The following is a 24,588-nucleotide window of genomic DNA, read 5'->3' on the forward strand; positions in this document are numbered from 1 at the left end:
AGGTCTTTGTCATCGTGACTCTTAAGTGAGCGTGAGGTACTATGACAACCGCTGTTAGCAAACGAACCTGCGTTGTTTCAATCTCCTCTTTTTGAGACAAATTGAGACAATAAATACCCATAAATTTTGCGTTATTATCATATAACAGCCATACAGAAGGAAGTCACAAGATAAAGAAATTCGCAATGCATCGACTTGGATAATATGTCATGTCACTGTTTTCGTCATCCGGTCGACACGATTCGGTCCATTAAGCTCCCGTGAGACGACAGGCACACAAGTACAGTAACAAATCTGACAGAAACTAAAACCAAGACACCGACGGTGAGATATCAGCCGAAACAAACTCTTGCTTTTGATATGAATGATACGTAGCTTATTTCCAATAATTCATATTTTGATTACATTTCCAGATTTACAAAAGTAGTATGACACCAGCTCTAGCTGATGCTCCCTATCTCTGCAAGACATTGTGCAAAGTTCAATACACACAGTAACATTTCTATAGCAACTATGAGGTAATTTCACTGTTGCTAAGAGCTATGTGAAGTATTTCACAATGTCACTCTGCGACTGGGGCAGAACTCTGCCATTTCTCCCCTGGAACAACACGGGCACACACACGCAATCAACCCGAGCCCTTTTAGCCCAAGCTACAACCTTAGAGGATTCACACAAGTTTTTTTTTTTTTTTTTCATCAACCAGAGGAAAAGGAAATAAAAACAAGAAATAAACAGAGGGAGGGTAAACTGAGAGACTGCACCAGAAAGTCAAAACGAGGCTTTGTTCTTACGTGACTCGCTCTTATTAGGTTAATTACACTTGTGCTAATTTTTCAGTCCCGCTGTTTAATACAATATCGTTCTTCTGTCTTGCTGTGTGGACCGCTTCTTTTGTGTAACCTCGCAGTTTTCTGTGAGAATATTTTGGTTTTGCTCCGCATGGAGTACCACTTCCCTGTTATTATCGCAATTTGTGAGTCTTCTTGTTCTGTAACAGCCGGTCACATGACGGCTATTGTACATCCGAAGCATGGGGCTGCATCTGCTTGTTTCAGTCCTGGTATGCAGGAGCAACTGGCTCGGCTGGAATGGAAGACTGACTCTCTGAAATCGCCGGTTTTGTCTCTCGTGTCCCTTTCGGCTGGACCTGTGGCTCTTTTGAGGTCGCAGTTGCGCGAACTCTAACGTGACATTACTTGCGATAAACCAAAGTGGATCTTTCGATACTCTGTTACCAGGACATGCCTACATGATGCTAGCTGTTTTTGAAGAAAAACAATGTGTGGTACACGTCTATCCAGGTGAGAACAGTTGGCCCGCGTTACCCTGAAACACTCCCTTTTTATCTTTAGCAAAAAATCGAGACACTAATAGTCTTATTTACCATTAACCACACCATCGGGACATTGAAGCAATACAACAAATTCATACCGGTTTGCAACGTCGTAAGTGTTTGTTCCTGGTTCGTCGACTGTTTGTAAAGTTCTACGGAGCACCAGGCTTCATCCAAATAATTGATTTCACAGCATATTCAAAGCTCACTTTGATGTTCAAATATGGTATTTACATGGCTGTTGACATGTTGAATAAAGAGGAGGAGTCCTTGGTCACATCTGCTGCCCCTTTCCCGCAAGTTTCTGCAGAACCCATGTGCACGGATTTCGTGGAAAGGCTGCCGGCGGAAGCGTCTCTCTTATTTTTTTAGCAGCTAAGGCTACAGCTTCTGTCCTCCATTGATCCACGCTGCTCTTTGGGGTGGAGGGTGTGGGGGCGTTAAGTCCATCGAGTTAGGAACGGGAGGTGACGGGACATAGATGATGGGAGTCTGGGTTGGGTTGCTCTGTGAGAACCTCCGGTCACCTCCCTCCTAGCCTGAAAGATCAGTTCTGCACCGATGTGGCCATGGATGGTGGGAGGGGGGTCACGGATGGATAAAGAGTTGGACCCCCCCACCCCAGGTTGCTCACACGCTTCTGTTAACTGCTGATATTGCTCAGTCTGTCTTTAAAAAAAAGCTGATCGCTTCCTCGGAGTGCAGTGCAGGGCAGTGGTAAGGCTCACAGGCCGGACACCATAACCCTGTAGGAGGGGGGCATGTGTCTGTGGTGCGGGCTGGAGGCCGGGCTGCTCGTGGGACTGCTGCAGCTCGCGTCCACCCCTCCTATGGAGGGTAGATAGGCGTGATGCAGGATCGGCAGCTGCAGGGACAGCCTGCGCTGTATGCTGCGGACACAAAGCACACAGATGAAAATAGTTATTATGCATAAAATACCCCATTCCTCTCTTTCTGTAATGCTCTTTAGTGAATGTGTGTTTAATAGTGTGGAGCAACTCTTGTATGTATGTAACAGAAGTTCATCTGTAATTATATCACAAAGCACATTTAAAGGGGTCCTTGATTATGATTTGATTTTTTTAACTATAGTGTGTAATGTTGCTGCTTGAGCATAAACAACGTCTGCAAAGTTAAGACACTCAAAGTTCAACGCAAAGAGAAATATTTTCTTTTACAGAAATCGCTTTTTAAGGACTGCAACAAACGACTGGTTGGGACTACAAGGAGCTTCTTTCCGGGTTGGTGACATCACAAACCCCAAAATTTACATAAACCCCGCCCTTAGGATCATGCAACAAAGGGGGTGAGGCCATGTTGGGCTGCTTTAGAGAAGAGGAAGAGTTGTTGTAGTAGAGTGTTGTTACCATGCCGTCATTTTACACCGGACTGCTTCACAAACGACGGTCAATGCGATGTTGGACTTGCACAAAAGATTAACATGATGGCACATGCTAGTCGATGAGTTGAATCAACTCTACAGCAACTATATAAATTTATCCACTAACCGTTCAGAAACGTCCAGATACATTCTAAAAGATGTAACTTCTTCCTGAGTCTCTCCATCAGTGTCCAATTCCGTTTTGAACAATGTAAGGCTGAACACCGTTACTGACAATCGTCATTTCGGCTGCGTGAGATTCTCCAGCTTTGTTGTTGTTGAGCAACCAAAGCGTGAACTGTTTAAGTTTCACCCTCTTTTGGAAAGTGGGCCGGGTGCAGCAGCTCATTTGCATTTAAAGGGACACACACAAAAACTGTGTGTTTTTGCTCACACCCAAATAGGGGCAAATTTGACAAGCTATAATAAATGATCTGTGGGGTATTTTGAGCTGAAACTTCACAGACACATTCTGGGGACACCAGAGACTTATGTTACATCTTGTAAAAGGGGCATTATAGGTCCCCTGTAAAACAGCATGACCCCTTTAGTCCCTGCTGGTACATAACTACACCATGGAGATCTACATTACCAGTTTGGGATTTTTTTTTTCTTCTTTTTTGGGACCTCTTATGCTCACCAAAGCTGCATTTATTTGATCAAAAATACAGTAATAACAGTAATATTGTGAATTATATTTATAATCAAAACAGTAAAAACAGTTTTCTATTTGAATATATCTTAAAAGGTAATTAATTTCTGTGATGGCAAAGCTGAATTTTCAACAGCCATTCAGAATCCTTCAGAAATCATCTTTATCAGTGCTGAAAACAGTGGTCATTCCTAATATTTTTGTGGACACTGTGATCCTTAGAAAGCTTTAAAGACTTTTTAAAAAAAAAAATAGAAATAATTTAAAACATTATTAATGTCTTGACTCTCACTTTTGAGAAATTGGATGCGTCCTTGCTGACTAAAAAAAAAAAAAAATAAATAAATTAAATAAAAAAATCTTACTGACCCCAAACTTTTAAAAAGTAGTCTTTCTCCATTTTTTTTATTTATTTTTTTTTTTTTGGCAGCAATAATGAAATCACACATATAACATTACATTACAGTAAATGTTTACAAGTGTACAAGGCTTTTTTTTTTTTGGTGGGCACTTGGAAACGGCCAACTTTTCCTTGTCTCAGGATAGTCAGGATGAAGGGTTTGGGACTATGCTTGTTCTTGTGGCCCCATCAATCCAGTATGTACAGTACCTGGCTGCGTTGATCACCTGATAAAAAGTCTATTTCATACCTGTGTCTAGGTGTTTGAATCAAACTGCTCCACAAGAGGTCGCAGCCCTTTAAATCAATTACAGAAGCCAAATGGCAGTTATATAAAGTGCACACACCACACCTCTCATGATTGGTTTTACAATCGGAGTCTTTTGAGTTATTGCTTTCAATTAAATATTAATTTCATACATCAATTAAGGAAATGTCTTCTGTGTTTAGAAATAATTAACATCGATTAGTCAGATGTTGCAGGTTCACTTGCAAAACAAAAAAATTAAAAATACTCTTTATGCCAATGTCATTAAACTAAATATGTATTTGTTTATTCTTTACTGCAGGCACAATAAATTACTCACTGCATATTCCCATGGCAGAGTTAGTGTTATTTTGCAAGGTCAAGAGACCATCAGCTACTGGGGTAAGTGTGTGAGATTATATGTGAGTGCGTGTATGTGCGTCTGATGAACAGTGACAGTGCAGAATCCCTCCTCTGTGCGATCAAACATTCATATGCTGGGACGGCCTGTAGTCCTCTAATTCTACTCTCTTGTCTATTTTCAGGGTCCAGTGCCTTCCGCTCTCACTCGAAATCACGCGTTATGTAACCACAGCCCCCCTCCCATGTCTCTCTCTCTCTCTGTCCCTGAACCTCTCTTATTTGCTTTCATTTACTTTTTTTCTTCCTGATCTCTGTATTATTTTCTCACCTCCCTGTAAATGAGTCTATACAACAAAGTATGTTTTATCTATTCACCTTGTTTTTAACACAAGAGTGGGCATGGCCATTGGTAACATGAATGTGCGAGGTTTCCGGTGTCATTCGCTTCTAGATATTGTAGCTGTACAAAAACTGTTCGCTATGCTGCTTGATTTTGAAAACTGGTATTTGTTCAAATATTATTTCAATTTATTATCGTAATAATAAACACATTGGTTTGTAGCACTAATAGTTTTCTCATTTACAGCACTTTGTTATTCTTCTAGTTACGTACCTATATCGGCTAATGAATCAGAAGAAAAAACTTACTTCAGCATTGCAAAATAAGGTGGATAGTGTCACCAAAAACTATGTGGAAAATAAAGATCCTTAAAGGGATAGTTCACCCAAAAATAAAAATTCTGTCATCATTTACTCACCCCCAAGTTGTTACAAACTTGTAAGAATTTCTTTCTTCTGCTGAGCACTAAAGAAGATATTTTGAAGTGTGTTGGTAACCAAACAGTTGATAGGCCCCATTGACTTCCATGGTATTTTCTTCTCCATATACTATGGAAGTCAGTGGGACCCATCAACTGTTTGGCTACCCATATTCTTCAAAATCTCAGAATTTCCTCAAAAGACATTCATACAGGCTTGGAACAACAATCATTTTTTGATGAACTATCCCTTTCAAGACCTACGAAAGGACATATAGCTAGTCAGTAGCGGGTGGTTTTGCAGAGATGGATATTCTAGAGAGCATCTGATGATTAGATACAAATCTAATCAGTGTAACATTAATGATGAACTTTTGAAATACTTTTTTGGTACATTTTCCTAAAAAGACAAGATATGGTAAATATTTACTGTATATATAACTAACTAACAAGTTTATGGTCATTGAATGGCTTTTCTGAGGTATATGTAACATTACGTGACATTGCTTACAAGCTGTTTTACTGACATCTTTCGGCGGTTGAAACACTGGTTGAGTGATTACATGAAACATGATACGGATTTTGGTAAGTTGTACTGTATCTTTCAGCATCCGTCTGATGTTCATTCATGTTTATTTTGTACTGTAAATAGTAATAAAGCAGAAGAGATGATCAGTTCACTTGAACTGAGTTGCTACAGCGATTTGTCGAGCCACAATAAAGAGTGACAAAATTATATTTATTGTTTGAATTTTGTAATAAAACTGACAGGATTTGAAATCAGAGACTTTGTTTAAACCAAGTGGCATGTACAAAAGAGTTTTTTCAGACATATGTTAGGTCTGGAAAGTATGCTTAATATCAACTTTGGCTATTTTGTTCATAGTTTTTATGTGTCCATAAACTATTTGGTTGTGTGAACTCACTGTTCTGGTGAGTTGATGTCTTCTAGTGGACCTCTGCTTATCCTAGAAGGATCCATGGATCCCCACTGAGCCTGGGGTTTCTGCTCTAAGTGGTTCTTCAGAGATTTTTCTCCATCTGAAAACAAAGGCATGATGTTCAGAATGCTGTCTTTCCATCAGGATGTCAGCTGAAAAAGTCAGAGTCAGAACTTACACCTTATATGACACTTCAGGTTGACATGTTTGAGGGTGAATAATGTATAACACTCCAATAAATTGTTCTTTTTCTCTGGGTGACAGTAACAGTGGGAAAGTGTGTCACATACTGAAATGAGTCACGACTGACAGCTGTGTGTGATCGACAGGTGAGGAACACAAGGTTTGATATCCACTTCTCCTACCTTTGCCGTCAGTGAAGTTGCGTATGCTCAGGATATTGTTGACATCTTGGTAGTGGTTTTGTTTAATGTATGGAGTCTTTTCTGGAGTGTCCTGGAGTTGCATGGTAACCTCTTCCAGTTCCTTATCCAGCTGTAACACAAATTCAAAAATTCAGTAGCACTTTACAATAAGGTCCCATTAGTAATTTATAAATACCAACGAGTGATATATTTGTTGTAGTATTTATTAATCTTTCATAAAATGAGCTAATATCATGTTAGCTCAAGTCTGTGAAATAATATTAACAGATACAACTTTTGATTTTAATAATGTATTAATAACTGCTAAAATTAACAATAACTAAGACAAGTAAATGTTTTGAAAGTATTTTTCACTATTAGTTATTATGTTAAATAATGCAATTAACAAATTAAACCTTATTGTAAAGTGTTACCAGTAATTAATTTATATAATAAACTAATAATTTAGAATTTTGAAATAAAAAAGTCAAAACATACAGTAATATACTTATACTTTCAGTAGTGAAAAAAATTATTGATTTCAGAAACCAAACCAAAACTGCATACTGTTGCTTCCAAAAATAACTATTAGTCTTGATATAATGATTTATTTATTATTTAAATATAATTATGTAGTCTTAATTTATATGAATACTTAATCTAATATATATTTTGAGGCATTTGCTTAATATATATTTTTTTGTTTACCTGTATTAGTTATTTTCCTTCAAAGCATTTAATATATAATTTAGGGGAAAAGATTAATATTATAAAAAAATATGTCCCCTTTAATCTGTGTAGTGGCATATTAGTAATTGTCAGCATTATCTTAATTGCTGTTTAAAGTACACCGTCATTCTAGGAATTTTATAATTTTATCATTTATGATGATTGAAATCCAAGAAACTTCCATCACCTCTGTAATTCTCATTCGCAGGCGGTGGTTGTCTGTCTGTAATCCATCCAGACGGGACGTGTTGGCCTGGTTAACACTGGTTACTGAGGTGGAAGTCTTGGAATCTTCCTTCTTCTGGTTCTGGGTGAACTTTAACCTCCGGTTCTGTGTGGCAGCATCCGGATTTGTTCGCATTGTGATAAACTAACAAAAGAAAGAGAACAAGGACATACTATTGAGATCTTTTGCCATTGAGTCTACTTAGGATGTATTTGTTTAGAGGTTGAGTCGAATCTTTGTAGTCTTTCAAATTTCAGTTTGTTCATTTCCAGGGAGCTCCAGGGGATGCAAAGTAAGCACTGTTCTCAATTACATTCAGGTGAACTTGCTAGGGATTTGCACAAATCAAATGCCAGAATGTGGCTTTCGCTGACCTCTACAATTCTTTCCCCATAGGGCTGGATCAGGCTGTACATCGCAGTACTTACCTTTGGCACAAAAACCAGACACAGCGTGATGGTGCTGCAGAAGATGATGACCAGTGCCACGATGCAGAACTGCACATTAGGCTGATCTCGGGTCAGGAAGGACACTGCTGCCCCAATGATACACATGATGCCCACATTATACACACTCATACCGATGTACTTGCTGTCGTTCAGGGCTGGAATGCTCACATTTCTGGTCTCCCAGGCCAAAAAACATCCAAACAACTAGACAAAGAGAAAAGCGCAAGGGATTATTATTACAGGTAAAGGAGCAGAGAAATCTTAAATTATGCAACAAGATGTTTACATTTTCTGTGGAAAGTTGGCAGCGAACGTACTGTAGCATGTTTTGAATAGTTGCCAATATTTTTATTTATTTATTTTACTTTTAGCCTGTGCACAGTTACATGAAAAGATATGATAGAATAGGATTATTGGTCATAAGACTTTTTGCATAGACAATAATTTTCACCTTCATCACTGTGTGCAGTCCTCAGTTTACAGTGATGAATCATAAAGCCAGTGAGAATGAACTGTGACTGACATATTTAGCACCCTAATGCCTCTAAAGGCAGCTAACAACACCTGTCCAACTCTCAGGAAGCCAGAGCAGTAATCAAAGCACCTTTGTGTGAGACTAGAGTGAACTCTGAGAAATATGACTCAGCTAACTTAATGACGCACACTCTGAGATTTGATTCTGCACCCACTCGCCTCAAACCTATTCAATCCTAATCCAATCACAGCCCGTCTCACTCTTTTTCCTTGTTCACCCTCTCAGTCTCTCTTCCTTCTCTTGTTCTACTGGAACACGTCAGCTGTAAGTGATTTAGCAGCAGGTTTTCAAACATGACAAGAGGAAGTTTTCTGAAATGTCACATATGAGAGAATGTGAGTGTGATCATGGCTTTTGCACTTGTCCACTATTATGATGTGATGACTCTCATTCTAAATACCTTTCAGCTTCGATTTAACATTGATACCTTTGCCTCCCCCCAAATCTACACTTATAGTTTTCACAGAGGAGCAGAGAGACGAAAAAGACAGGAAGAGATACTCTGTGGTCCACAGCTGAACTTTGACATGGATTGTCTACTGTAAGGCAGGGTAAAAACAGAGGTAATGCCCTGTCAGTCAACGAACCACGTGCCACTACTGCAGCAGCAAGAACAACAGGACAAACCATTTCCACAGAGCACAAAGTGAGTAAGAGGGCAGATTTTTATTTGAGGATGTTGCCACCATTGACTCAGAGATAATGGTCAGTGCTATGTGCAATTAACTGACTGGGGGCATTTTGGTTCCCGGGGCACCTTACCAGTAATCTAAAGTGAGGTTAATTGGAAAGGGCAATCTTGCTCATATTATATCTCCTCCTAGGGGTACAATGTATCAAAATCCAGTCAGTGAGTTTGCTAGATGTGCATTTCCGGAAGGAAATACCAGTGCTTGTAAGGAAGCACAAGAAAAATGTTAAAGGGATAGTTCACCCAAAAATTTAAATTATCCCATGATTTACTCACCCTCAAGCCATCCTAGGTGTATATGACTTTCTTCTTTCAGTCAAACACAAATGGAGTTATATTAAACATATTCTGGCTCTTCCAAGCTTTATAATGGGAGTGAATAGATCTTGAAGCACAAAAAGCACATCCATCCATAATAAAAGTAAACCATACGACTCCAGGGGGTTAATAAGTGAAGTTCCTAAACGTAATTTAGGGAGGAGCGAGCCCATCTAATCTTCCAATCAACAGCCAGAGTATATAAGCAGCTGCTTACCTCTCTTCAGTCTCAGCTGTTTCAGCATCCCTCCACCTCCCCAAACTCCACCTTCATTTCAGGTACCTTGCCCTATGTAATCACATCCTATATTTATTCACTGGGGGGTGTATCAGAGCTCGAGTTGAAGATGCTTCATCGAGCCCCTCCACAGTGGACAGCAAGCCAAATTAGCTAACCTAATACCCTAAAGATTATATGGGCAAACAAACTTGTTAAAAGCCTTCTGAAGTGAATGCATTTTTTGTAAGAAAAATATCCATATTTATAACTTCATAAACTAGAATTACTGGCTTCCGTACGTGAGTAGATTCTGGCGGAAGAGTGAACTTTGACCCGATGTATGACGTATTGACAATCACAGAAGAGCAGAGGAAGAGCAAAACAAAACACCGGTCACAAATTAGAAGTCTAAAACGAGAATTTTTAAAGAGCATTGTCCGAGAAGCTTGAGTTTGTTGCCAGCCCTATTTGTTTGAACCTTGAGAACCTAAGCTTGTCCTATGTCAAATGCCAGGACTCGACTTTCTCGTGAACTCGTATGTTACCGGAAGCTAGTGATTATAGTCTATAAAGTTATAAATATGGATATTTTTCTTACAAAAATACATCGATTCTCTTCAGAAGGCCTTTATTAACCCCCTGGTGTTGTACTTTTATGATGGATGGATGTGCTTTTTTTTGTGCTTCAAAATCTCGGTTACTATTCACACCCATTATAAAGCTTGGAAGAGTCAGACTATTTTTTAATATAACTCTGATTGTGTTTGACTGAAAGAAGAAAGTCATACACCTAGGATGGCTTGAGGGTGAGTAAATTGTGGGATAATTTTCATTTTTGGGTGAACTAACCCTTTAAAGTTTATGGCAACCTTTTTGACTCCATTTTAAAAACACAATATTTGAAGGCTCAGTAACTGAAAGTTCTTTACAGGTAAAAATAAATAAATACAAATAGCAATTTCTACATGATAAAATATTTTAGAGCTTGACATAACTTGAAATAATTATATTGTCTATTTTAATGTCTATTGGTGATGAATATTAGATAACTGTATGCGTGGCATTTGTATTTCCTGATGTAACAAGAGACTCAGAATCTAGTAATGCAAATGCATTTTCATGAAAGTGGCAGAATATTCAGACTCCGTTGTCTGCGGGAGCAGATGGTGATCATGTTGATGCTCTCTAGAATGTTCTCACTCACCATAAGGAGGCCTTTGTAGGCATAGACAATCCCCAGCCAAATGGTCATGTGCGTGTTCTCGCAGTGCTCCAGGAAGGGCCGGATTGCGATGTCTCGTCCCTGAGGATCCGCCTGTGGAGACATAGTGAGGAAACCAATGAGTGGAAATAATCCTGGCTTAAAAAACACCTTTGTCACTAACAACAATAACAAAATACTGAGCCCAGGCTTTTTTTCCTTGACTTTTAAATGCGTTAATATGAAGGTTGATTTAGGGTTAACTAAAAGAGTTTATTAATAAGTACATTTGCATTTAGATTTAGATTAAATTAAATTTACAAAATTGCATTTGCACTGAGTACCAATACTGAGTCTAAAGGCATTAAAGGAACTGGGGTCATTTAATCTCCCACGGGAGACCAACCTTAATGGACTTTCACAGAGATAGTAACAATAATATAGTCACCTCTACAGGATGTCACTTAAGAGTTAACGATTAACAATAACTCTTTATGGGTCAGTCATTGATCGTTTGATATTGATCGAAATATTTACAGTCCTGATATGCAAGACAGGTCAGGACTGGACAGGACTCGTGAAGGAGGTCTGCGAAAGAGAGATCTCAACTGAGTTCCCTTCAAAGTGCTGGGTCTAAAAGTAGCCAAGCTCTAACCCACTTTCTCCTGCCCCAGTTTGGAAAACCTTAAGCTTGCCATGCAACAACCCGGACACAAAGATAGACAGGGATCCAACCTCCAAAAGCATTCCTAAGTCTTGCTGATTTTTCCCAGTTTAGTCACAGAGCGTAACAACCCCGGCTTTCATCTGCCTCTTGTGTGGCTCTATCTGCGTGAGTTTAGCATTAAGGCGTTCACAGCTCAGAAGACATCTTCACAAAGTGACAGTGCGAGTAAAGTGGGCCAGCACACACAAGAAGATCTATTTATAAACCACATATTCCATGATGTGATGAATCCTAGAAGTCAAACTGTCAGACAATTTTTAAACTCAGCGAGAGAACATCAGAGAGGAACTGATGATAAAGAGTCTGCGAAAATTGTTGATGTGATAAAGTGCTTCTATAATAGCAATGAAAGAAACAGCAATAAATAACTTTGACATAGAAGTAAATTTACCATAAAAATGTAAAAAAAATTGCCACTAGTTTACAAACAATAATATCTTTCCCCACACTGAAAGTAACACAATAATGCTTGTACTTCTCTGTTAAACATTCAAGTGTTCAACTGAAAAGATAAATCTTAAATAAACTGCTTATTTCTAACTGCACAACAACAAGAGCTCTGCTTTCATCATCGTCTGAGCTGTAGTTAGTCGAGCTGTGTGGTGTTGCCGGGCAACTGTTGGTGGGTTGGGCTTAAAGAGAGTGCTGGGTGCTCAGTTATTTCTCACTGCATTAGGCATCTAATGTAATTGTTCACTGGAAGCTGGAAGGATGTGTGACTGACAGAGTGTCTGTGGAGAGACGGCGACAAGAGGGACACAGTCAGCTGAGAAGAGAGAATTATATCAGTTTATAGACTGGAATGAACCATATGGACACTGAGAACTGCAAACAGACAGCCGTTAGCTGTGTATTAGTACAGTAGCAGGTTTAGACACAGAAGGGGCAGCATACAGATATATAACTATAACTCCTGTCTGAGACTTTTCACATAAAAATTGAAGTGCCCCCTGTGGCCATTACTCCAGTCTTCAGTAAATGACACAATTTTCACGATACTTTACACAATACCATTTACATCTAAAAACGGACAACTTTTTATGCATTTTGTCCATTCATTTACAGGACAACAGCTTTTTGGGGGCCTGAAAATGCAAACTTTTGAAAACGGGTTTCAAAGTGCACATTTTTGAAAACGATTACTGACGTAATTGTCTCCATGTAAACAGAAAAAACGCAAATTTGTGAAAACGGTGATGTCATGCGTGTTCGTATTATGTGTTTAGTTTAGTTTTTCTTTACAGCAGTTTTAATTTTGACAGTAAATTTTGATTTAGTTTCAGTTATAGTCTTTTGACTAAAATGCCCTTTAGTTTTAGTCATATTTTAGTCATCGGAAATAGTTTTAGTTTTAGTCGACTAAATATCATAAGATTTTAGTCGTCTAAAATCTAATTTAGTTAAAGCATTAAGTAAGCATTTCTCTAACAATACACAGATCCAATACACTGATATACGTCTGATATACTCTCTAAACTGTTTATGTTCACTTAAGACAACCAACTGTACCTTACTCGCCAAAGCAGACCGTTTTTGACCGTTCAAGTGCAAAAACACAAGAAAGAGAGCTCAATTCAGTACTTTTCAGGGATTGATACACTTATCATTGAGGTACTATTATAGTTTTTGTTTATAAATTTGATTAGATTAGAAATTTAATTTAATTAAATACAGTTTATTGTGTAAACAAAATAACAATAATGACCAGGAAAAAATAATAATTATAAACCATTCCGAAATACACTGTGACTCTTATTCTGAAATGTCTGCAGTCTGCACTGTAGCAGTAGCAGGCTGCTCATTTAAGTTCAGATGAGGGAGATAAAATATGCATTCTTACAACATACTACCATATAAACATTGTGTTGTAAACATTGTCATAATTCATCAACATTAGCTGGACCAGGAGCAGGGTTGAAAACCTAGGCATTAAAGTTTACATGGTGTGATCCTGTCCTCATGTATCTCAATCTGGGTATGAAAAAAATTAATCAACTCAAAATGATGGGGAGAGTGAAAGAAAGAGAGAGAAAGAGTCAGGGACTTCAGGGTACTTTGCCTCAGTCATTTCTCCATGAGCATATATTTTATTCCATTGAGAGTTTAGTACAGCATGAATGCGATTTCTATTATCCAGCCTCTTTCCAAGACCTTTGATTTTGAACTAAGCTCTTGTTTAAGGGAAATGATAGTTATAATACTCATTTGGATGGGTCAGTCACCCTCCTGTCCGTCTGTTTCTCTCTGACATGGCTTCTTGTGACTACAATCTCTTATCTGTAGTAATCCTTTTACATTACATCCTCTGATCTCTTGGCGGCTGCGTGCCATTGCTTAAATGTAGTATGGAGAGGCAGATATTGTTCAATGGAGCTGAGAGTTGTTTAACAAGAAGTTAAGTCAATTATTCAGCCATCTAATCTTAAGGTCAGCTCGAGCGATACTTCACTGACCTAATCCCACAGCAAAGCCATAACACACATCAAGCAACACCAAGCACCATGGTTCAAAATCAACACTCTCCAAGCACCAAATACAAGTAAAAATTGGCTCTGGTCAGTAAATAACACAGAGTTTCTTTGCCCATGTTTGCCAGAACTGCAATATAATATATGATATAAATTAAAAAGGATAGGATGACCTCATGTTTCATTCTGAAATTGAAATAGAAGGCATACAATTTATGTAGGATACTATCATAGGATACTAAAATTTACTAACATTTTTTCTTTTGTCAAATCAACTTAAATAATGTAGATGTAGTTCAGATAACATAATATTTTGAGTTTCTGCTGAGTCGCCTTCATTGCATTAGCTCAAATTTTTAATTTCAATTCATTTAAAATTATGAGGCAATCAGGTAACTTATTTTTTTAAGTTAAGCCAACAATTCTTTCTTTACAGTGTGGCTGTCTCTTTCTCTCTCTCTCTCTCTCTCTCTCTCTCTCTCTCTCTATATATATATATATATATATATATATATATATTAGACATGTGCCGATATTCGGTAATGCATATTCAAAATACCGTAAATAATAATTTATTACCATTTATTAAAATTTTTATAATGCATTTAAGAATACTAAAATGCACAACTCGGCTGTATTCTGTGTCAAAGGGACACACGCACTCAGATGTAAACAAGACCAATGTGCATGAGAAGCATGGTGGAACGAGTGAAGGAGACGTGCTGAATGAAAGTGCACGTTCACTCTCTGACAGCAGAGGGCGCTGATGGAACAACAGAATGCAGCGGTTACCCCGGAAACAAAGCAACTGCACTAATGAACAGTTTTTAAAATGCTTCAAACAGCCATTCGTTTTTTTTGTAATCTCAATGTTGTTCATCACAGCACCAAATACTTAAAGACTTAATAGGCTATTTATTTTCAAACTTAAACATTTTTATATTTTCATCTGGATTACAACATGCCCTAATAATTAGAAATATTCTGATTATTTGTTATTGTTCAGTAAAACTATGAGACATACAGCTTCATTAGTTAACATGTTAATTTATTATTACCAAACTGACAATGAAAAATACTTAGAAAGCCTTAATTATTCTTAGTTAATGTTAATTTCTTAGTTACTGTTTAATAACATTACTTAAAAGAACTTATTTAATGGACCTGAGATAAAACTAACAATGATCAGTTGTATTTCTTAACTTACATTAACAAAAAATAATACTTTCTGTAACAATATAGCTATTGCTCAATCTTATTTAATGCATTAAATAATGAGACCTTGTTGTAAAGTGTTGCCAGTTGTTCTTTATAGTCTAATTCTTTTGCACTTTAATCTGTGTATTGTATTATTGTATTTAAACATTCAGATTTCTTTTTGTTATTACACTATGACAACTTTTTTTTTGCAACTTACAGTATTTCAATATCGTGATAATACCGTATACCATGATAAAAGCTTCAGCAATTAATCGCAACATGAAAATCTGATACCGTCACATGCCTAATATATATACACACACATACACAACAAGAAAACCATGAATTATTTTTGATAAAGATATTCCAAAATAAGAAAAAATGTATGAACTTTCTCTGTTCACTTGCAATTTGCAGGTTCGGCAAAAGTAAATTTTGATTTTTAGCGTTTGCCTGCTTGCTGACTGCTGACTGAGGGCAAGAGCATCTCTGTGTGGCTCCTTCAGGTTTACATCTACCTGCTCCAGTTTGAAGATGAACCTGCAGCTGCATGCTGAGGCTTTGCAGATCTGTCTCCCTCTGGTGTGTGCTTATTTTTGGAGTCCACTGCTCTAAACTCCACTTCAAAATGCAGTGACTTCAAAGTGGCCCTGCTGCAGTCCCTGCGGCTGAGCCTGGGAGCTGCCATCACTGATTCATTACAGGCTAAATGCATCATTAGACCAGGAATCTAACCCTGAACATTTAAATATGCAAATGAGAATGTGCAGTGGCATGTTTCAGATTGCCTTTGTTATTGCAGCCTAAAATGCTTTTTATTGACATCATTCTTTAATCTAATGCTCCAGAATATCTCGCTTTTAATCACAACTCCCATCTGCTCGCTCTCCGCGAGTCTCCGATGCAAATGACTTTCGCTATGTTGCCATCACATGACTGCTATACCGCGCACCCTTCGCCCTACACAAACACACTCACTTATGAACATGCAGCTAATTTGCGAATAACAACCTTCATAAATGGAGTTCGAGTGCTCGCTGTCAAACGTTATTAGAGCTCACGCATGGGCAAACATTTGAATCTGGTGACTACTGGGATTATACTGAGGTATTCACGCAGATGCGCTCTCAGTGTTATGGTCATGTACACACAAACACTTGTGTACACGCACACACTCGCAAACCTGGAAGGCCATAATGCTTACAGCATGTTTTCTTTTCCAAGGGACAGTCAAGATTTGTGACTTGGGTCGTCTATACATCCTTGTTGAGTCAAGGACACGGAGAGGTCCCACACACGATAAGCCATCAGTCCTGATAACTCATTAGGACTGCTGTTTTTTTCCTCCATGAGGGCAGGCATAGCAAACTGAGTGATGGAGGACGGCTGCTCTCCATCATAGTGCACTCTGCTGCCCCCATGATTACTGAAACCACAAGCACCTTTCTGTGTCGTGGACATCAGGGCACGGAAAAGAGTAGATGGGTGTTTGTTCGACTGTTCTCTAACCACAACCAACCATGTTTATAAATATACCACATCTCAAATTCTTTATTGTGTTCACATTCGGTGATGGGAATGATAATAGATAATGATAATATCACATCCCATAGTATTGCAAGTAGCAAAGCATATTGTAAGTATGGCTTAAAGTGGAACTATAATTATGGATGCTTGTTTCAGTCATGAAATAGAAAATAAAAAAGGTAATTTCAACTTTTTATCTCACAATTCTGACTTTTTTTCTCGCAATTGCGAGTTTATATCTTACAATTCTGACTTTTTTCTCAGAATTGCGAGTTATAAAGTCAGAATTGCGCAATTTTGACTTTATAAAAAAAGCAATTGCGAGTTTATATCATGCAATTCTGACATTATAATTCGCAATTATTCATTTATATCTCACAATTCTGAGTAGAAAATCAGATTTGGGAATTATAGTCACACTGCGTGATAAAACTCGCAATTGCAAATCTTGCAATTCTGAGAAAAAAGTCAGAAATGTGAGATAAAAAGTTGCAGTTACCTTTTTAATTTTTTTATTTAGTGGCGGAAACAAGCTCCCCTTTTCAAAGTCTTAATTTTGTTATTGGGGTCTACTAGAATAGGTTTTCATGCTTGAATGTTCAAAAAGCACATTATTTTTCTCATATTTTGTATTATATCAGCACCTCTCTACCCAGTCTGTCTGTAATGCACTGTTTTGTACTAGTCTCTATGAAGCCCCTCCTCCTGTAAAGCGCAATGTACTCTGGTTTACTAGACCAGTGTGTTGTGATTGGTCAACTGATTCAAGTGTGTTTCGGAAATGTCACACCCCTTACCATACTGCGAGTTTCAACACACTACTAATACAACTCAACCAGGCCTCACCCATTTTTTTTTCATATGTCTAGGCGGGAATCATTTAAAGGTGCTCTAGATTCAAAAATTGAATTTATCTTGGCATAGTTAAATAACAAGAGTTCAGTACATGGAAATGACATACAGTTAGTCTCAAACTCCATTGTTTTCTCCTTCTTATATAAATCTCATTTGTTTAAACGACCTCCGAGGAACAGGCGAATCTCAACATAACACCGACTGTTAGGTAACAGTTGGGATCATTAATATGTACGCCCCCAATATTTGCATATGCCAGCCAATGATCAAAGCATTAGACAAGGGCAGCCAGTATTAACATCTGGATCTGTGCACAGCTGAATCATCAGACTAGGTAAGCAAGCAAGAACAATAGCGAAAAATGGCAGATGGAGCAATAATAACTGACATGATTCATGATATCATGATATTTTTAGTGACATTTGTAAATTGTCTTTCTAAATGTTTCATTAGCATGTTGCTAATGTACTGTTAAATGTGGTTAAAGTTACCATCGTTTCTTACTGTATTCACAGAGACAAGACTGTTGTTATTTTCATTTTTTAAACACTTGCAGTCTGTATAATTCATAAACACAACTTCATTCTTTATAAATCTCTCCAACAGTGTAGCATTAGCCGTTAGCCACGGAGCACTATCAAACTCATTCAGAATCAAATGTAAACATCAAAATAAACACTGTACTTACACGATTAGACATGCTGCATGACGAACACTTTGTAAAGATCCATTTTGAGGGTTATATTAGCTGTGTGAACTTTGTTTATGGTGTTTAAGGCAAGCGCGAGCTCTTGGGGCGTGGAGCACGAGATTTAAAGGGGACGCGTACCCTGAATCGGCGCATTTATAATGATTGGCAGTTAAAAAAATTAATAAAAAAAAAACTATGGGGTATTTTGAGCTGAAACTTCACAGACACATTCAGGGGACACTTAAGACTTATATTACATCTTTTGAAAACATGTTCTTCGGCACCTTTAAATGAGGAATATTGTGATGTGTAAGTTCCCGGAGGAAAACTCAAAACTACAATCAAAGCGTTTCAGGGAGATCAGAAACAGTGCCTACTGATATAGAGAATAACTCCCTTTAGCAACATTACACTAAAGAAAAATGTTAAAAATGTAAAAAAATTCAAATAGGACCCATTTATTTCATAGCTAGTACTTTATGCTAGATACACACTGAAGATATTTTCAAACTTTTTGCAACATAAAAAGAAAAGTTAAGTGAAAAAGTTAAAGTGAAATCAACTCTGGGACATAAAAGTGCTTGTATATAGCTGAAGAAACATTCATGTAATTACCAAGAAAAATGTCCTTCCAGTGAAATTTCTTTAAGAGCTGTTTGAGATGGTAAGTTTAAAATGGGCGGCAGTAATCCACTGCATGTGAAGTCTGAACTGACCCAGTGCTCTTCACATTAAACAAACTGCCAGCACACTTCAAACACTGTCTGATCTAATCCTCATGGTAAAGTCCCACTTGTGGCTCATTCACTTTATCATTCCTGGGATCATCCGCACCTCATTTTCTCTTGTTCTCGGTTTACCTCACCTCCATTGACTCCATTGAGGTGCACGTCCTGTCCAGGATATTACCCCTTGTGTTAACATTAATTAAACATGAATATAAAGCTCCGAGTGAACGTGATATCTTTTGATGATGTTAATTTTGTACAAGATACTGAATGTTCCCGGATGTAATAACAAACTTGTCGATTATTATGTGCACGGCTGCTGTCAAGATCTGTTAGGCTGGTCCTGCTGGAGTTGAATTTAATACAGAATTTAGTTTTATGAAAGTTGAGACAAAAACTATCTCAGCAGTGAGACAAAACTGTCTCTTTTTTCTCCTTTTCTGTCTTTGGCAGACTCAAATGTGTGCACACACATCATATTCCTGTCGTTGCTAGCCGAGAGAGCGGTAATTGAGTCCTTGGAGGCTCAGTTTCTATGAGAGGCCTGTGTTGTGATGTGTACTGGGCTGTATTATGCAGACTATAGAAAGTACAGATGGGCTGCTTAACAGCAGGAGACTTCTGCTCTATAGCATTAATGCGTAAGACTGATAAGGTCAATGGACGATAAATAACATTTCTCAAATACTGTTTTAGTGTAGATGGAACCAATTGAAGTCTCCATGTATTTTGAAAAAATATTTTAAATGCTTTTGATGGTGTAATACTGAAAGGCACAAACACACACACTACACAAAGTATGTGGTTAAATATCACTTGACACCGTCATTGTTGAGGGGCCCAAAAATTCTGAAAGAAAACGTAGGGACCCTATTGCTTTTGTATAACAAACAAAACTTTAATGCGCTTCTGACTGAAAGATAAACAGTGCATTTTTATATCAGTGTTGTTGTTAACATTTTGGTTATTTAAGTTTCCTTCGTAAATTCAGTTTAACAGAATTAACAGCAAGCCAAAGATGGCAAGGTTTCAAATGAACTGCATATTTTGAATAATATTGCTCTGTCTAGTGTAATGCAATGGTATAACCCATTTTAGGGGCAGACAAATGACACTAAAATCAGCTATAGAAATGTTTATATTTACATGTAAATATGAAGATGCATATTCATGAAGATACATTAAGCCCCTCGTAATTCACACCCTGATAGCAGGCAAATATTTCTGCCTGTTATTACTCATGTGATTGTCAGCATCTGGTTTTCTGCAACAAACTGAAGCCGCAATGCACCATTACTTTTAGCTAATAAAAGAAAAATATAGCAATTTTTTAATTGTTTGGGCATTCTATAGCAAATATACTCATCAAACTTCTCAACACACAGCCTGCCTCATATCGCTTTTAATCATGAAAACAGACCAACGCTACCTTTTCCTAAATTCTGATTAGGTGCGCATCTGCTTGCTCTATTAATTTTCACTCCATCCACGCCTCACAATTACCATGTTAACACCTGTCATAACATGAGCAGATTATGTGATGCTTCCTTGCTGTCTTCAGGGTCAGGTCACTTGACATGGCCCTCAAGCAGGGAAACTCTGCTAAGTGTGATCATGTGACTGCCTCTTTCTTCCACTTGTCTGTTCTCCTAGGCAACCGTAAAACTGTGAGCTGCATGACAACTTTAAAGAGTGTTATAATAAAGATATGTAGTGTTTCTTAAGACCTCAACAACATGCTGCTAGAACAAGAACACAGTAAATGACAACAAACATAGACGGACAGACAGATAGATAGACAGATAGATAGATAGATAGATAGATAGATAGATAGATAGATAGATAGATAGATAGATAGATAGATAGATAGATAGATAGATAGATAGATCTGTCGAGGTCAGGAGTGAGTAAAACATGAACACACTGGAGAGTTTTTAATTGAAAGCAACACTGACAGTTTTTTATTTTTTTAGTTTGAATACTGTAAGCTGCTTGCTTTAAAAATGCTATATAAATAAACATGATGCGACTTGATCGGAGTGCCGAATAGCAAAGCTTGTGCAAACATCCACACCGCTATGACCAGATGTTCTCTTAACTACCCCTAGGCAAAGAATGAAAAAGGACTTGATTGATTAAAGACTGAATAAAACCACTCTTAATAGGACAATCCATCAGTGTATACTGTAAATTACACAAGCTGTCAACGCTCCTTAACACGGTCAAACAACAGCAATGCTCATTGCTCTAATCCAATTTTTCAGTTCTCACTATTATTTTAAATAAATAATCAAATAATATTGCATATTATATTAATGCATATTATGTCAATAAATAATGCATATTATATAATATGTTAGACAAAACATATTAAATATTGAAACATATTGGTGACTGAATACTGATGGACGTCAGGGAGTGGCAGGTTTTCAATGTGATCAACGCGATAACATTTTGGTATGTTCGTGACTTGTGCTGCAAACTAATTTAAGAGGATTACAATGTTAAAAGAGAATCCATATGTTTGAGAGGAACAGATCCAAATTGAGCCTTTTATCCAGCGATCTTCATCTCCGTTTTTATCAGTGACTTTAAGCGTTAAATCCCGCATTCGTAATGAATTTGAATTCAAAAACGGTGCCCTCACAAAGCGTTAGGACAGGGTTTACAGCTCACCTGCTTTGTCACAGATTGCGTCACAGAGAGAAGAAATGAACTGTCAAGAGAAGAATTAATATTTTCATTGATTAATAACTTCAATTCTGCTCTGTACCCCAATCAAAACTATGTTTATGGGTAGGTTTAGGAGTAGGAGTAGGATTAGTGGCTATACTGTTACTAAAATTGTCATTTTCCTACACATTTCTGCATTCAATTTTAATATTCTGTATAAAATAAGTATTTTTTTGGATTTGGGAGTAGGGTTAAAGGATTAGTTCACTTTAAAATTTCCTGGTAATTTACTCACCCCCATGTCATCCAAGATGTCCATGTCTTCCTTTCTTTAGTCGAAAAGAAATGGATGAAAACATTCCAGGATTTTTCTCCATATAGTGGACTTCAATGGCCTCCAAACGATTGAAGATCAAAATTACAGTTTCATTGCAGCTTCAAAGAGTTCTATGCGATCCCAGATGAGAAATAAGGGTCTTATCTAGAGAAACCATCGCTCCTTTTCTAAAAAAATAAATAAAATTTTATAAATTTTAACCATAAATGCTCATGTTGAACTAGCTCTCTTCTTCTTCTCTATTAGAATGCCGGCAGTGTAGACACTGCTAAGTGTATTACTGCCCTCCACAGGTCAAAGTTTTAAGTAAATTGTCATATACAATATGCTTGTGCAAGTATATAACAATTAGTTCAAACTTTGACCTGTGGAGGGCAGTAATACACTTAGCAGTGTCTACACTGCCGGCATTCTAATAGAGAAGAAGAAGAAGAGAGTTCAAGATTAAACCGTATATAATTTTTAATTTTTTTTTTTTTTGAAAATGAGTGATGGTTTCTCTAGATAAGACCCTTATTCCTCATCTGGGATCGCATAGAACTTTTTGAAGCTGCACTGAAACTGTAATTTTGACCTCCAACCGTTTGGAGGCCATTGAAGTCCACTATATGGAGAAAATTCCTGGAATGTTTTCATCAAAAACCTTAAAGGTGCCCAAGAATGCTTTTTCATAAGATGTAATATAAGTCTAAGGTGTCTCCTGAATGTGTCTGTGAAGTTTCAGCTCAAAATACTGCATAGATTTTTTTTTATAAATTTTTTTAACTGCCTATTTTGGGGCATCATTAACTATACACTGATTTTGGCAGCGCGCTGCCCCTTTAATTCACCTGCTCCCTGCCACACGAGCTCTCGACTATATTACAGTGCATTTACAAAATTCACACAGCTAATATAACCCTCAAATGGATCTTTACAAGATGTTCGTCATGTGCACAGATCCAGACGTTAATACTGCCTTTCCTTGTCTAATGCCTTAAACATGGGCTGGCATATATGCAAATATTGCGGGCGTACATATTAATGATCCCGACTGTTACGTAACAGTCAGTGTTATGTTGAGATCTGCGTTTTCCGTAAGTCTTTTAAACAAATGAGATTTACATAAGAAGGAGGAAGCAATGGGGTTTGAAACTCAATGTATGTCTTTTCCATGTACTGAACTCTTGTTATTTAACTATGCCGAGGTAAATTCAAATTTAGATTCTAGGGCACCTTTAATTTCTTTTCGACTGACGAGAGAAGGACATGGACATCTTGGTTAACATGGGGGTGAGTAAATTATCAGGATATTTTAATTTGAAAGTGAACTAATCCTTTAAGGGATTATCTATAAAACGGAAAAAGGGATCTTCATGATATAAAAGATTCGTAAATATTTGTCTTTGAAAGTTACGTATTAATACCTATGTTTTAACAATGAGACCAGGCTGACGTTTCTGGTAGGCTGGATTATGTGCCAATGAAATTCACTGGCTTCAGGACTATTGACGCACTGCCACATCAAACTGCTCTTTTCTGCCTACTGCACATTGTCAGGATGTGGACAACTCTTGGTTTTTGTTCCCTAGCTCGCCTCAGTGCCAAATTGGATTACTGTGATTGTAGGTGGCCATTCGAGCCAAATACTTTGCACTGACTTCAGAGAGGCTCGAAGATAAAAAAATAAAAGAGGATACACGCTTGGCTTCTGCCCCGCTGCATTTGGAAGCATGTTCAAATAGGAGCAGCCCATTCGCATTTCTCTGAGCGGCAGCCATGCTCCCCTCCCATCGGCCCACTTTATACCAGCCGAGAGGCCAACAATCTGTCTCTTTAACTAAGAGGAACAGGGAAAGGGAACTGCTTTTGGAAGGACTGGTTCTTTTGCATTCTGATGAAACCAGTAAATCTCAGAGTAAGAGGACAGAAATGTGATGTTGTAGAACATGATGAAGAGGAACAGACTGTGTTTTTGCAGTTAGTGCATTGTGAACATCTCAACCTATCAAAAAAGAACAAGTTTTTGAGGACATTTTGATGCTCGAGTTTTAAATTAATCTACTCAGCATGTGTGCACAAGAAAAAGAACGAGAGACAGTGAGAAAAATAGAGACAAAGAAAGATCTTAGCCTGACAAATGACTTAATGATTAATAGTATGGAACTCTATTAATTTGTTTCCATGGATACAAACGAGCAGCTCAGTTCCAAGTCTGTTGGAATGTTCTGCTCAACAGTGATAACGGGTCTCTACTAACTTCACTTCTTATGATACATCAAACTGCACAGCCAGCCAATGAAATAATCCCGCGGTCACGCTTCGCACATGCAATTATGCATATGATGGGATGTCTTCTCGTTTTATACTCGTTTCTTTCACTCACACTCTATTTGCATTCACGTTAGTCACGCTGCTGACAGTACCACATGACTTGTGTACGTACTGATGTGTATGCACGCACACATACACCTGTACCTGTCAGTTTTTTGCAGGTGTGAAAGAGTGTGCACTGGCGTATTTTTGTGTGTGTGTGCGCGTTGTGCAGGGGGCACTGATGTTTGCCTGACTCTCTGCTGGACGCTCTCCAG

The 24,588-nt window shown here is 37.8% G+C and overlaps 1 protein-coding gene across 1 annotated transcript in view; it reads right to left on the bottom strand.

Annotated features, from left to right (window-relative positions):
• Positions 1-2,060: 2,060 nt before the first annotated feature.
• The window catches only part of gabbr2 (gamma-aminobutyric acid (GABA) B receptor, 2), a 243,340-nt gene continuing 220,812 nt past the window's right edge, over positions 2,061-24,588 (bottom strand). The window contains exons 14-19 of the mRNA XM_067412257.1: positions 10,816-10,926; positions 7,827-8,051; positions 7,360-7,542; positions 6,444-6,573; positions 6,064-6,178; positions 2,061-2,226 (exon numbers count right to left, since the gene is read on the bottom strand). Coding sequence (XP_067268358.1) covers positions 2,061-2,226; positions 6,064-6,178; positions 6,444-6,573; positions 7,360-7,542; positions 7,827-8,051; positions 10,816-10,926 — 930 coding nt within the window. The remainder of the gene's footprint in view (positions 2,227-6,063; positions 6,179-6,443; positions 6,574-7,359; positions 7,543-7,826; positions 8,052-10,815; positions 10,927-24,588) is intronic.

This window comes from Chanodichthys erythropterus, chromosome 15 (assembly GCF_024489055.1).
Source record: "Chanodichthys erythropterus isolate Z2021 chromosome 15, ASM2448905v1, whole genome shotgun sequence".
Classification (NCBI taxonomy): domain Eukaryota; kingdom Metazoa; phylum Chordata; class Actinopteri; order Cypriniformes; family Xenocyprididae; genus Chanodichthys; species Chanodichthys erythropterus.